We start from the raw sequence: 15,410 nt of genomic DNA on the forward strand, positions 1-15,410 counted from the left end.
GAAATTTATGGCTTCGCTTTGGTGCAATGATCACATTGCAGGCTGAGACGCAAGATTCCACCTCATAACAGATCCCCACTCTCATTTAATAAATGACTGCAGGCTGTAACACAATGGAAAACAATAATATTTAGCCCCTGACAAAAACCTATCTGTTAAAAACGGCTCTATTTACAGCAGCAGAAGAGAATTTGTTTCTATTTATCTTGTGAAGTATCGCAGTAGAAAGCTGCACACATCCAGCTTTAGTAAATGTTAATAAGACACTGTGTTGTAGACTGTATAAGCAGACTCTACCAGAGCACATCTGCATTGTTTACATTTCAAATCATTTTATGAAGTGTGCACCATCTGAGAAACTGTGAGTGTTATGTGTAGTAATACATTTAACACTAAATTCAATATTTATTTTGTGTTGCTGCTGCTTCATTCCAACCTGTTGGGGGAAGAAGTGATATTTACTTCTATTCCTTCTTCATGTGGGTGCACATCCATGCCCACCGGAACAATTGCAGCCCTGCTGAGAATAGACATGCACAGAGATCATAATAGCAGTTATTTCCTCTATGGGGTTTTTTCTTTGCTGGGCCCAGCTCTCTTTGTCACTTCACCATTGACATCACAGAGCTACATGGGGATAAAGAGGCAGAGAAAAACAATAGCAGACCCATTGACCCTCATTTCACAAACCTTGGGGGTATGGGAGAAATCCACTTATAAGCCTGGAACAGACCTGCTGATTGGGTCTCAACAGGCTTTCTATTAGGGAGCAGTGCATCGGAGGGTCCTGACTGCTGCCATTTCTGAGCATGGATGCTTCTCTGTCTGATAGGACAGATTTACATCTAACATCTTTTGCACCTTGGGTGAGACGGCCACGCTGAACTGTATCTCCAATCTGAGAGACAATTGGATAAGCGTGCAATGCAGTTATTGAACTATATATTAATCCGCACTGTGCCTTGTAAAATCGGTGGCGTGATCATATCACTCCTGCTGCTTCTATTTTAAAAACCTGACTGTGGCTGAGCAATGCGAGCCGGCTGCGCTGGAATTCAACCCATTAGAGCAAGATGATTTTCAGAAGCATGAACACCTGCGTCCAGAGTAAATTCATTCATTTACTTAATTCGATTACACAAGGAGCATGAAAGTATGCACCACATTTTAAGACTTCCATAAAAAGAAAATCGTAGGTTAATAGCTCTCTAAAGTCTCTCTCCTGTCAGGCTTTAATTGTTCTACATGGGAGAAACACGACTTTGGTAGCCAGACGTGATAATCTCCTGGCACAAGCATTAAAATGGAGGCTCACCTAGCTTTCTTTGTATGCTGCTCGTTGACATTTAACATCACAGAGAGAGGGGATGTGGAGAGTCAGGTGCCCTACATGCTCATTTGACCCCCTGGTAATGTCAGAGGAAGAAGGCCCCACACACTCACCCCTGCTTGACTCACACTGAACACTACAAGGGCACATAGTACAGACCACCTGTCTCAGTAATTACAGACGGCACCGTTTTCTGGGATATATGTTTATGCTGCAGGAAGTGAAAGATAATATTTTCTAGATAACAACAATCTGTTTATTGGACTGGGATTCAGTTTAGATTTTCCACTGTGAAGTATGCATTTGATATAGTCTGACATAGCAGGCAAAAACAAGTTTCTGGTGATGATGAAAAGCATTCTACAAGGATAATCCTTTAATTTTTCAGCTCTTAATATTACTTTGTATATGAATGCCCAGAAAAAAATGACATGATGGAGACGCTGCTGAGTTACAGTCTCCAACACCTACCAACTACATCAAGGTGTTCACACTGACAAGTATTTTAATGCAGATTAAGTGTTACTAAACAAAGTGAAATTATAAACTGTATGTGCAAAGTTTATGCTAAATTTTTATCACACAATTGTTTTCTCATATATCCTTAAAATTGCTGTATTGTTAAATTGTGCAAATTTAACAGCAGTAAAGGCACAGCTGTAAAAGACTGAAATTTTTATACTAGGTGGCGCGCTCAGGGAGGATGCACACTTTGGAGGACACTACAAACACAGCCAGCAGGCCTGCAAACCATTGCACATGACCTGGTTCTGCTTGCACGCAACCATGAAATAACAACTGCTGCTTGGTGTTTGATGTTAGCTCGGGGAGCAGGCTGTCCCTGCTCAGGCTAAACAGCCACACATTAAAAAAAAAAAAGAGAAAGAAAAAAATTGCAATCAGGTCATGTCCTGAAACCGAGCTGGATCTACCAGGTTAATTTCTAAATCTGCTGTCTATTCCTTACAGCCCAAAGCTGCAATCACATATTATATAGTCACATTTTTTTTAGACGACACACAAAAAAGTGTATTTGATATTCAATGCCTCAATGTTTAAGCGTGAAGAGATGGTAGAAAATCTAACATAAATGAAACAAAAACACAGCAAACTATTACAGCAAATCTTTTTGATATTCTAGTATCTAAATGTTCCCAAGAAAACCATAAACGTTCTGTTGTCGAGGAAAATTCTTTTTAACCGTTGTAGTGACAAAATGCAAATTTGAGGATTTTGTATTTAATTTTTTAGAAACTTATTTGAAATTTGTTTATGTATCCACATGAAAATCCTCATCCAATGGCAAACACCACATACACAATTATATCAGAGTTGTGTTTTTAAAAGAATTTATTTTTAGATAAAAAATATTAATACAAACGTTCCTTAGGCATGGAAAACATGGAAAAAGGTCATGTTAATATGATATCAATTATATTTAGGATTAACAGAACTCTGGGAAAACAGGTAATTATCAATAAAAATGATCATCAAATATTCCTCTCATCAGTTTTTCCAAAATTTCAGTTTTAACGATGAGAACATACAATATGCCCCCTCTTCCTTACCTGGTACTGCAGGTATGTTTACATGACTATAATAAGCATGTTTTTATTTCAACTAGGAAATAAGAAAATAGCTAAAACAATGACAGTAATATTTTAAGTTTCTGCCTCACAATTATAAACAACACATTCCCAAATAGTAGCAAGAATCCTCTTCATAATCAAACTTGAACTCAAATCAACTTGCTATGCTTTTTAAAAAAATCATAAAGAACGTCTAGAATTAAAATTACACTAATTACAAGAAGACTCTCCCTACATCTGTGTTACAATTAGAATTTTTCACCCACTGCTGACGTGCAAAAAATATGTAAAACACATAGATCAACGCAACAAACCTGCGTTGATGTACATTTTAAGGAGAATATTTACGCACAAAGAGCACCATCGCTCAGGCTGTGTGAAGCTGGGGGGGGGGAGGCCTGCTGCATGATGCAAAAAAAAATAAGGGGGGTTGATGGAAAGGCTGCGGTTATTAAGCGTCCCGTTGCTAAAACTGATGCAACTATACAGTGTTTACTGCACAGAGCCTGCAGCAGCCTGGACACGTTCCCCACAGACAGTTTCTTCTAGATTTGCTGTCGATTCGTTACACTACTTATCCAAAAGACTCACATCGATGCTTATTGGGCACTTCAATTATCACGCGTATACGTTTCAAATGAAATCATGCCACCGGCTCCAAATGTTTTATTTCAGCCAGAGATAAATTATTTTCCAGTAAATTCTCAGGTACTTTTCACGTGTCCAGTCTGCTGAGGGAAGAGGCCGCTTTTAGGACTCCCACGTCCTCAAAAAACGCGTGGCTTCGTGTGAAAATGCGCTAAATTAACAAAAAGCGCATTTCGATGCGGTCTTAGTTGCAGCCCAGTTTTTTTTTACGCATCTTCACGTGTACTCGTGTGAGAAAAGATGAGCACATATTCAGGGTTGTTTCGGTCCTGCATCCTCCGTGTGTTTGATGTAAAATAATGATATTCACTATGATAATGCGCTGCCGATGACTACACTATTTTGTGCAATTTCGTCAGTTCGGTTCAGTGCTGTGCTGGCGGTTATACCCCCTTTTTGTCTTTTGAGTCCTCAGGTGTGGAGAACCACATGTCACTGTGCGACACAAATCCCATTCCGGAGATATTGAACGCAGATCCAACAGAAGAATGAAACAGATGGACGGGGTACAGTTCGATAATAACTCCAAATCCTGTCTTTCTTGGCCGTCCATTTCTATCCCCCAGCTGTCGGTGGCTGAGCCCGAACTTCTCCCACAGGCTGAAACTTTAACAAACTTCCACCTCAGCTCAAATGATGGAATTTGCATCTGCAGTCACTAGTCATTTCTTTCTTTCTCTCCCTCCCTCACTTCGTCCCCCCCCTTTCAACACCACCCATATAACCCCCTTTTTAAGCAAGGGGGCCCAGGCCGGCTCTTGATTTATAAATGTTTATGTGTTTTGAAGTGCGGGACAAAGGGGGTTGCCCTGTGACCCCTAGGAGCCCCGACCTTGTGCGGGCTCATTGTGAGGCGCTGGGAAAAGGGGCTTTGGGACGGAGACCCCGGGCTACTGACCCACACACACATCCCAGAGCCCTGCCATTCATGTGCGCACCACTGCATGTCGCCCCGCAGCTCCCATTGTTTCAGCGGGAACAATAGTTTGAGTCCCCTCTCTGTCGGAGAGAAAGCAGCTCTCCAACCCCCCACCCCCCACCCTAAACGTAGCCTGATGCAAGCTCCGGCACTTTCCCTCTAACCCTTCAAATAAAGAATAAAACTGTTGACAAAATGTTAACGCGCCATGATAACCCTTATTGCATCACACCCCGGTGTTGCATCACTGCACTGACTGGTTTCTTGCAGCCGTCAAAGGCCAACACTGTAACCGAGTGAAACAATGAGGCGTTAACGGAGAGAAGCTGTGAAAGAAGGAATGGGGGCGCAGGGGAGGAGATGACAGAAATAGACGCGCTATTTCTAACGCTGGAATCAGTATTACAGGTTGAAGGTAAAGACGGCATTAGCCAGACCAGTGTGTTCCGTCTCCCCCACAGGGTGAGTGGGGTTACTCAAATGACATCATCCACGAAGCCCTGGATTCGATTGGATATTTGCCTGGGAATCAATCACGACAGGAAGTGAAGAGGATACCAACGAGCAGTGCAGGGCTATCCACTTGCTTCAAATAATAATTGCCCCAAATCTTGAATCTGAACTGTAAAGATTTTGTTCTTTTGCATGACAAAATTTATGGAACCAAAATGAATCCAGCAAACCGAGAAACAAATGGGAACGTGTTAGACTTTGCCGCAGAGCAGGGAGACTTTGCTTAGGAAACCTTTTGAAACAGCGTAAACCTCTTTTTTTGGACATTTTTAGACTAAATTAACCCCCAGTTTGTCTGGACAGTCTTAACATATAATTGGACTGAAACAGTCTGGAGAAATTTAGTTGCAATGCGGAGGCCCGATGCGTGAAACTGCAACGCACTAATGGACCTCTCAAGACAAACGGCATTAAACATGATTAATTGTGGCCGGCGAAGCGACTGCACATACTCCTAATGTAGAGCTTGACTAGATTATAGAATCGTTATTATTGCACACATAAAACCATAATACCGGCCTGCAATTGCGCGCTGCGCTGCGCGCTGGGAAGCAGTTTAGAAGCTGTAACATTGGCTGCAACAAAATAATAAAATGAAATATAAACTTCATCATAAAATTCTGGATTATTTCTGTCGAGAACGCGCATGGAACATTGACGCGTACCGGAGAGGGTGAGCGCGCATTTGTATTTATAAAAGCGTGTGCGCGCGCATGCGAAGAGAGGGAGAGAGAGAGGAGAGAGAGAGATTTTATTGTAAGGCACATAACGACCTGCCCTCTTTTGGAAAAAAAAAAAGAAAGAAAGAAAGAAAGCGCAGCCATGCTTTGCAGAGGCTCCAGCTCCGCTCTCATTGGTAGTACGCGCCTCTCGCCAAACGGAGTCGATGCCTGTCCGCCGCTGCACCGGCAGGAACCGGGAATACAAACCACTGCAACCACGGTGTTAAAGATCTGCAGTGAAGTAACGGTATAGAGAAACACAACATCAGCATCACGGATAAATATTAGCGGAACACGGTGCAGGCTGCTGGGATACACCAGATGGCGTGGAGCGAATCACGGTGAGTATCTTCAGTTGCGTTTGATTGGACCTCGACGTTTATTGTCATATTAATATAAATGAACTGTTTTACTCCATGTGTCGGTAGAAGAGGGATCAAGATAGATTTCTATCTCCTATCTTCATGTATATCTGCAGAGTGATCCCGTCCGGCGCGCTTCTTAACGCACGTTGCACTTGCCATTGTTGTTGTGGGAAATAAACCAATTTAGGAGGAGAGCCAATACTAAACATCAGCAAAACGCAGGAATGGCAGGCAAATCTTTTTTTTTTTTCCAGCGGTTGCATAATCGATACGGTGGATTTTTTTTTTTTTTGAGCCACACATCGTTTGTTCGCTGCGCGGTGTTTGAGGACAATGGGGGTCAGTGGGCAGATAAATGGAACCGAAACACGGCGACGCCGAGATGGAGCTCTGTAACGTCGGATGATGGCAGATTTTAAAAAAGGAAGGGGGTCGTTAAAATGGCGTTTCCCATTGTTTCATGTGTCAATTCGCTATTTGAGCGAATGTGGAATGTCTCGCAACTGCCATATCTGCGAGCCTGCGCCCTTTCGTCGTCGCTTCTTCGCTTTTGCGCAGAGAATTTCGGCTCTTTAATGTTAAAACGACGGCTGTCAGATGTGGATGTGCTGAGCTCTGGGGGGCTCTGTCAGTATTAGAAGGGAAACAAGCTCAGGACTCCTAATTATAATCAGACAAAATAGATTTGTGTCTGTTTCAAACCTGTATTAGTATATATGCAAATCAATAGGCTCACTGTAGTCTGCATCACCGCAGATTAGACTGGATTAGCAATGCATAGATCGTGTGTCTGTGTCAGTGCTCGCACATTGTCATCGGTTAGAAAACAATTTGTTCTTAAACACGCACGTTTCCATCACGGTCATCATTGAATGTGATTTATTTTGAATCAGTTTCAGCTCATCGGAACCTGTTTCCACATCAAACAGCAGATACGAGCATCCATCCCTCCCTAATCCCTGAGTGTGTGTTTGTGTGTATAGGTGTGTGTGTGTGTGTGTGTGTGGGGGGGGGGGTCACGTGCGCACGCTTGTGCACAAGTGTGATTCTGTAGGAAATGTGTGTGTACGTACACGTGCATTCTCTCCCTCTCTCTTCTTTTTGTGTGTGAAGTGCCATGTTGCGTAACGCGCCAATGCCAAATTTAGGGCTTCGCAATTTGCGGGACCATTGTTGGCATTTCCTCTGCCGACCCGTGCAGACACACACACACACACACACACACACACACACACACACACACACACACACACACACACACACACACACACACACACACACACACACACACACACACACACACACACACACACACTTCACCAAACAACTGCAGAACTATTAGACACATCTAAGCGATCATCGTCAACACCCCGCATGGGAAGTCTTCAATTTCCCTCCTAGTTTCAAGGACACGGGTATAGTCAGGAGGAGGACGCTGGTCATATAGAGGAACATCTGTTTGCCCGGTGACGTCAGCACCCCCCCACCCCCACCCGCCCCACACCAAATCCCAATCCTCTTGTGCTGAAGCCAGATGCCTCATTTGTTTGGCTGGACCACCATTAATCCCAAAGTCAGAGGAAAAGACCGGACGCAGGGAGATCAGTCACACCGAGGCGCGTCGGCGCTGCGCTCGGACCGGGAGTCCCGGGTAGCTGCCGTGGGGAGAAACGCACGCAGGGACGTTTGTGCGTGGATCTCCACTGTGTTCAGGATACCCGCAGTTATCGAGGCTTTGCATTCGCCCCCGTTTGTGATTTGCGGCAGGTCTAACGCCTGACCCGCCAGTGGAGGCTGCAGGGTTGTGTGAATGTGTGCGTTGAGGGAGGGGGGGGGAAAAAATCAATATTTTGGACAACGACAATGACTTTGTTTCCCTGTTTTAAGGACACAAACAGTTATTTTTTTAAGAAGTCAAAGAGAATTAATTTTATGTGTATTTCTATTAAGTTCGGTTGTTTTCTTCTTTTTAGGTCTATTATTGGATAATTGGGGACTTTTGAGGTTTCTGCAGTTTTGGACCAAAGCAGTCGACGGAGGAATCATCAAACGGAGTCCTTTTACACCTGCGACAGGGGCCTGGGACATATAATTGTTTTCTTTCAAAACTACCTGCTGGCTGTTTGCGTTTAAATCATGTAACTTAATCTCTTTTCCTCCACATGAATGTTTTTTCTTTCTTTCTTTCTTTCTTTCTTTCTTTCTTTCTTTCTTGTTTTTTCCATAAATAGGGCCTGCACAACAACCGCGAGAGGATTTGATTCCTTTGGATTTGTGCGGGATGCTTGGATTTTTAATTTTTAATTTTTTTTGTGTTCATCATTTCCTTCATTGACCAAACGGGTCACTCTGATCGAGTTTTTTTTTTCTCTCTCGTCACAACACAAACCTGAGAGGCAAAATAATTTAATTCTATTTGTGCTGAGAGGATTCATGGAGCGGTGTCTGAGTGTAGCTGGTGGTCTGACACACACACACACACACACACACACACACACACACACACACACACACACACACACACACACACACACACACACACACACACACACAAGTGGGTTGCCTCTCCGTGTTCACAGCGGACCTTGATTTAATGTCTTACAATTAAGGCACGCGGTGAATGCCAAGAGCTGATCCTCCTTCCTGCGGCTGCAGAACACACACACACACACACACACACACACACACACACACACACACACACACACACACACACACACACACACACACACACACACACACACACACACACACACACACACACACACACACACACACACACACACACACACACACACACACACACACACCACGTTCACCGTTTAGATTCCCAGACAACAGCTCGTTGGTGTCGGTCTCACGGTAAAGGTTTGCTCAAGCTCTAACGTGATTATTTATGTACTGTTTCCCACCCTTTCGTTCAATAAAGCAAATGCGCTCGACGTTTTGTGAGACCTGTTCTTTTCTTTGGTTTGGTTATTCTGTGTGATGTTGGAGTTTGTGTACACACACACACACACACACACACACACACACACACACACACACACACACACACACACACACACACACACACACACACACACACACACACACACACACACACACACAGGGGCGCGCTTGCCCTGTAGCGCTGTCCATCCTGCGTGGTGCTGAAATCTCCGCGCCACAGATGAGCCCTTTGTTTCAGTCGCCCCGCCGGTGCAACAGCGGAAAAGCTCCAGTTTGTCACTGTAGTAGAGGAATGCAGTCAAGGACAGGCGACAGACACACTGCGTGAACACGGACACACACATGAACAGGCTAGAATGTTCCCAGATAAATATCTTCAAGTTAAGCAGATTTCAGATTTTATTTTCTCTGCATGAAATAACACTAAAACTGTTGTCTATGATTATTAAGTTAAAATATTCCAACAGTAACTTTATACGGAAAACCAGTCGTATTAAATCGCATGCATTTTCGCTTATTTCTAGAAAATAGCGACACATCCCTTCTCCTATTTGTTCTGTATCCATTTTCACTTTGAAGTAGGTTCGTTGTGCCTGCAATAAACTGAAAAGCCTGTCTTTACAAGGATTTTAGACTAGGATTTTTAAGATGCATATTTAATTTGTGTACGTACAGCACTAATGTGGAATGTAAATGAGGATGAGGGCTAAGGACCTCCACAATCACGCACTCAAATGTCACCTCAAATCAGTGTTAAAAGGATCGAAAAACACCGCCCAACAAACCCTTTAACAGTGGCGACCACAGTCCAGAAGCCGAGGAGTCGTTTGCGCCGGATCACATAACATGTCGCTGTCTTAGTCTGCCCCCTAGTGGCTAGTAGCGCCACCGCACCCTGTGAAGACGCACATGAAGCCAAAGAATTCCACATAAAACGGCAGAAATCGTGATGGGAATTGTACATCCTCATCTCACATCTTATAAGTTGAATTTTAAACCTCATTATGTCGCTCAAAAATGCAGAGAAAAATCTAATTTCCATTTTGACAGCAGACAATAATGAGTTCTTGATCAATGACACGATTCTCTATATATCATCGCCGTGGACGACGTGAGGAGCGATGGATGGAAGAGGGCCACAGAAGGGGAGGGGGGGTATGGTTCATTGCTTTAAATCTTTCAAATAATAAGTGGGCAGTGAGAATAATCCACCCCTCAACCAACTCGGTGCGAGAAGATGTTAAAAATCATAAATATGAAGAGACAGTCATAACAAGAACGAAAGGGAGGCGCAAACAATTTAAGAAGTCAGATAAAACAGTCAGACACGTTAGACATTGCAGTTCACAGAATAAATAGAGCATCCAACACGCTGCGTCATGGTCATGGCACACTGGTGGGTCTCAATGTTGAGCACCACATGACGAAATTGAAATTTCATATCAAGTCTCTTCAACCCAGTCTGGTTTCCACTGATAACCAAAATCTTCAAAGTTGAATGAGATCCACCAGGCTGTCATAAAGCGCGTTCATCATGCTCCTGGTTTACCCACAGCTCCTCTAGCGATCACTGGTGTCCCCACATCAGTAGTCATTGACTGCCCTCTGGAGGTAGAAACCAAAAAAAAAACAACCTTATCTGAATGCGTGGGAGAAACATTTTGAATTTTAAAAAGTCTGAATAAATTAGCTATGCTGCAATCACTAAAAATCTGTCTCATCTGGGAGCAAAAATTGGAAAATGAAGACCTGATGTTTTTTTTTTATTTTTTTTACACACATTGGAATGGACATTTATAAATAGATGTACTGGTTGATTAATATTTGTGTGGAACAAGGATTAACCAAATGAAATATGTAAAAAACAACAACAACCATGGCTCGAATGACTAAAACTGGTCCACAGAATGCAGGCAGACACCCCTTTATGTCTCACACAGTGCAGTCAGTTCCCTCCGTGTTATAACTTTCAGACTACATATAAACAATCAGTCATGATTGTGTGTCTAAACTGGTCTTGGTCTGAGTCTAATTGGAGTCTTGTTCTCTTGCTGCTCTTTATTACCAAAGTGCTGACAGACTTTTGCTGTAATGGCAGTGGCACCATCCTGACCCATCTTCTCTCATTAGCTGGACCTGATTGGCCATGAAGGTGTTCTCTTGCTGTACCAGAATAAAGTGACTGTCTCTGTCACTCGTTAGATCATAATTCCTCAAGTTTTCTGTGCTGATGGGCTCTCATCGGGCCCGAGCAGAGAGATCGAACATAGGCTAATTGAAATATGGTTGGCAAAAAGATAATACATTAACCTTGAAGGTATTAGACAAGCATTGGCTAAATGATGTTTGTGATTCAGCTGCTCAGAGTTTATGAACTCCGTGTTGAGCCAACACCACAAATACACAAACTAAAAGCATAACACCAATAAAACTGAAAATTCTTTGCTCAATCTGATTTTAAATAACACCTTAAAATTATTGAATAAGTATGTTTTGATTACATATGTGCTGAATTCTATGAGAACTTTTAGGATTCAACAATAAATCAGGAAATAACAAGTCAAGGCCAGAAGGTTTAGTAAATATTCACACTTATTGCTCTACATTCCTAGCAGAAAGTGTTTGTCCACTTGTTGGAAACTAACTCAACACCTTTATCTCCCACCAGTTTGTTATTCCTGATTTCAGCTGTTCTGGGTTCACTAAGCAAACATCTGATTCATACTTTGTACAACTAATTAGACATTTAAATACGGTGAAAATTATTACACCAAATTTTTAAACTGAAATATCAGAAGCCATTCTCAATCCATTTCTCTGCCTCATCCTATTATCATTGGATGTACAGTATATCAAATCCAGACACAAGTGCTTGTAACATTTAGTGTTTCTCTGTCTATGTAATGGTGGAAGAAACACCCAAAAGGTGTCCTTACATCACAGGACCAAAACATAGAGAGACAAACAGCAAGAGTCACCAGAATTGAAAGATTTTCCACTGTGTGCGGGAGCATGTGGTGGAAACTTATCAGACAATTGAATAATATGTTGGCTCTTATTATTTATATATAGAACATATAATATATATGATGTCATTTTTATATTTGGGATCACGGTGTGCTTCCTCGTGTATAGTTGTAGAGATTCTGCTGACGTTTACAGTACAGTACATTCAACAGTGGATGTACTACACCATAAACTCCTGTAGGTGGCAGTATGAGCACAACCCTGACATGTGAGCGCACAGGCGCTGAACACCACGAATGTGATGCTGAGACAGATGTACACTAATAATGAATCATTATCAAGTTCATTCTTTGGGGCATCAGAAGAAAATTAAAAACCCCAAAAAAGGGAAAATAAAGAAGGTTGCATTTAATGGCATGGTTTTTCAAAATAATGGAACTGCAGGAGTCTCCTGTCAAGATCGACCCCAGAAAACTTGACCCTGAAATGAAGTGAAGGTTTTGTGTCAAATTGAATAGAGAGCGAACAGCACAGTGATAAAAGAGAGGAGACCAACAAGACCACTTAACAAATAATGAGTATCATAAGTAAGGATGATGGCGAATGAACTAAAAACACTCAGCCCAATGTTAAATTAGTTTGCCCAGAGACGAACATTACTTTGATTTCATAGTTTTTCAATGAATGCACACAAGTCAAGATCACACAAGTTAAAAAAAAAAGAAAAAAGAAAAAAAAAAGCAGATTTTTTAATGGTGACTGATTTTTTTAAAAGATCTTTCTAACACCTTTAGAATCTACTGGAGGGACGGAGCGCATGACGCATTGTTTGACATCTTAAAAAGCCATGAATTAAAACGTTAAGCTGATTGGGTAGAAAGTGAGAGAGGGAGATGGTGTCTCCATCCCAATAGGCGAATCCTTTTTAATAACCCGCCTCGTGATAATGATGTAAAAAGACTCGGCCGTGTCGTGCGTAACGAGGACCATCGTGGAGATCCGGTGAAGGTGAATCACAGACACAGAAAGGAAGAGAGGGAGAGAGAGAGTGGGGGGCAGGAGAGAGCAGCACTTATTACACGAGTGTCCTCCTCGTCTCCACACCTCAGCTGACAAGTCGGGCCAGCCCGCAACTTCACCGCTGACGCGCATCCAAAGTCATAAAGGAAGAAACTCACAGACACGCGTAAAGACTTTTCCACGAGTGTCGATTTCCTGCAACAGCGCGGAAGCTATGGACAGAAGGATGAGCTTGAGCGGCGGACCAGGGGACATTTTTCACAAAACTCTCAGCGCCGTCTCCACCAAAAAGATAGACCACTTCAGGTCATCGGTCGGCATTGAACTCCCAGCAAGAGACCGACAGTCGCCGATCAGCTGCTTTGACCAGGCCGACCCAGACCCGATTCAGCCAGGTGGACTGGCAGGAGGTAGAGAGGGGTCACTGGGTCTGCCCACCGGTTCTTTGTGCATCAATTTCGGCGAGAGCGCCAACAGGACCTCGGTAGCGGAGAGCAGCGGCGGAGAGCAGAGTCCGGACGATGACAGTGACGGCAGGTGCGACATGGTCCTTCGGACGGTGGCCGGGGGGAAAGGAGAAGGAGGTAAGAAAACAAGAGAGCAGAAAACGCTGAGGCTAAACATCAATGCCAGAGAAAGACGACGGATGCACGATCTGAACGACGCGCTGGATGAGCTCAGAGCTGTCATCCCTTACGCGCACAGCCCCTCTGTGCGGAAACTCTCCAAAATCGCGACTTTGCTGCTCGCAAAAAACTACATCCTCATGCAGGCGCAAGCTCTGGAGGAGATGAGGCGGCTGGTGGCGTATCTGAACCAGGGCCAAGCCATCTCTGCCGCCTCGATACCAGCCACCACCGCGATCACTGCTCCAGGCTTGAGCGCGTACGAGCAGCCGCCCGGATATCCCCCTTTCCCCACCGGAGTGAGCGCGTCCTCCTGCCCTGATAAATGTGCCCTGTTCAACAACGCATCTTCCAGCCTGTGTAAACAATGCACTGACAAGCCTTAACTGTGGCTGACAAGGACTCACTGAGAAGCACACGAGAAGACAGATGCCACTTTTAAGAACACTTTTACAGAGTGGAAAAACCTGTGAGGTCACTCGTGTTAAAGTCAATAGGCTCGAGAAAAAGTAGTAATGGCGATGAATACTTTTATAATATTTACTAAATGCATTAAAACGCGCTTTTTTTTTGTTGAAACAATACTTGATTGTGTATATATTTCATCCTTGAAGTGCTGGTATGACAGTGAAGACCAAACAGTAGGCCTGTGAGTGAGTCTGGGGGTTACTCGCTCTCTTCTGGACCCTTTTGGACATTTGGGTGACCTGACAACCAGAGATTTTTCCACTTGAATAGATGGACACCCCGCTGGAGCGTTAGTCCAACCTTTTTCTTTCTTTCTCTCTCTTTTTCTTACTTTCTTTCTTTCAGCTGCTTTCACTTTAATTTCTTTATAGCGATTTTGCTTTTATCCACCTCCAAGACATTTGCTGTTTGGTTTTCATGAACTTTTCTTTCGAGCACGTGGAATGTCCTGAACAAGGGAAGGTTGAAAGAAAAAGGTGACAAGTTTGATGTTCGTGTTACTATCCTGACACTGATCAATAGATGCGCACGCCTTTCGGGGTGGGGTGGGTGGTGGTGGGGCACTGTGATAATAAAAGTTCGGAAATAATAGAAAATATGGATGGTGGTTTCGAGCTTCTGAGGAGTCGTTTGTGTCTTTTGTTAGTCTGGATATTTTTATTGGACACTCTTCTTAAATTGCACACATGAGTCTTTTTAGTTGCTGTACTTCCCGCGTTCTTTCCTTCTCACACAAGAAGATCGAGGTCTACAGATTAATGATGTTGTCAGGTCAAACTGTGGATTATTGTAGATACTTTATTTGTTATATGACCAGAGAGGGCCATTTGTATGTATTTCAGTGTTGAAAAGCTTTATTAAAATATTTTGAGCAACTGAAATACTTCTGATTATTCATCTGGTGTGAAGTTCGGTGTCAATGGGAAAATGAGGACGGTTGTCAACCTGAATTCGACATTTTTATCACCGTTCAATAGTAAAAGCATCAGTTTGAGATTTTTTAAGTGCCCATTATGGCACCAGACCATCACTGGGAGATTTATGGCTCCTGTTTCTCAGTATCGGACTCTGACTTGAGGGCGAGGAAAAAGACTTTTTCACCGATTTTGTCCTCCATCAAAAAGCGGTGACTTTTATTTTATTGAGCTAAAAGTGGAATCACGTCTTGGGGATGAAGGCCAGACGAGGTGAGAGAACATCACACATAGACAGATGCAAAATGTTTGTGCTCCTAGAATTAAAAACACACACACACAAAAAAAAACACAAGAAAGAAAAAAAAAGAAAAGAA

At 43.1% G+C, this 15,410-nt stretch overlaps 1 protein-coding gene across 1 annotated transcript; it reads left to right on the forward strand.

The window, feature by feature from the left end:
* Positions 1–13,020: 13,020 nt before the first annotated feature.
* bhlhe22 (basic helix-loop-helix family, member e22) lies at positions 13,021–14,935 on the forward strand. Its single transcript, XM_068304368.1, has one exon. It carries the CDS (start codon positions 13,240–13,242, stop codon positions 14,035–14,037), a length of 798 nt encoding a protein of 265 aa, XP_068160469.1. The 5' UTR covers positions 13,021–13,239; the 3' UTR covers positions 14,038–14,935.
* The last annotated feature ends 475 nt before the right edge of the window (positions 14,936–15,410 follow it).

The sequence above is a fragment of the Antennarius striatus genome, chromosome 20 (assembly GCF_040054535.1).
Source record: "Antennarius striatus isolate MH-2024 chromosome 20, ASM4005453v1, whole genome shotgun sequence".
Taxonomy (NCBI): domain Eukaryota; kingdom Metazoa; phylum Chordata; class Actinopteri; order Lophiiformes; family Antennariidae; genus Antennarius; species Antennarius striatus.

Bases quoted from the DNA above. Each gene is read 5' to 3' on its own strand.
- bhlhe22 (XM_068304368.1), top strand. From the start codon at position 13,240: ATGGACAGAAGGATGAGCTTGAGCGGCGGACCAGGGGACATTTTTCAC.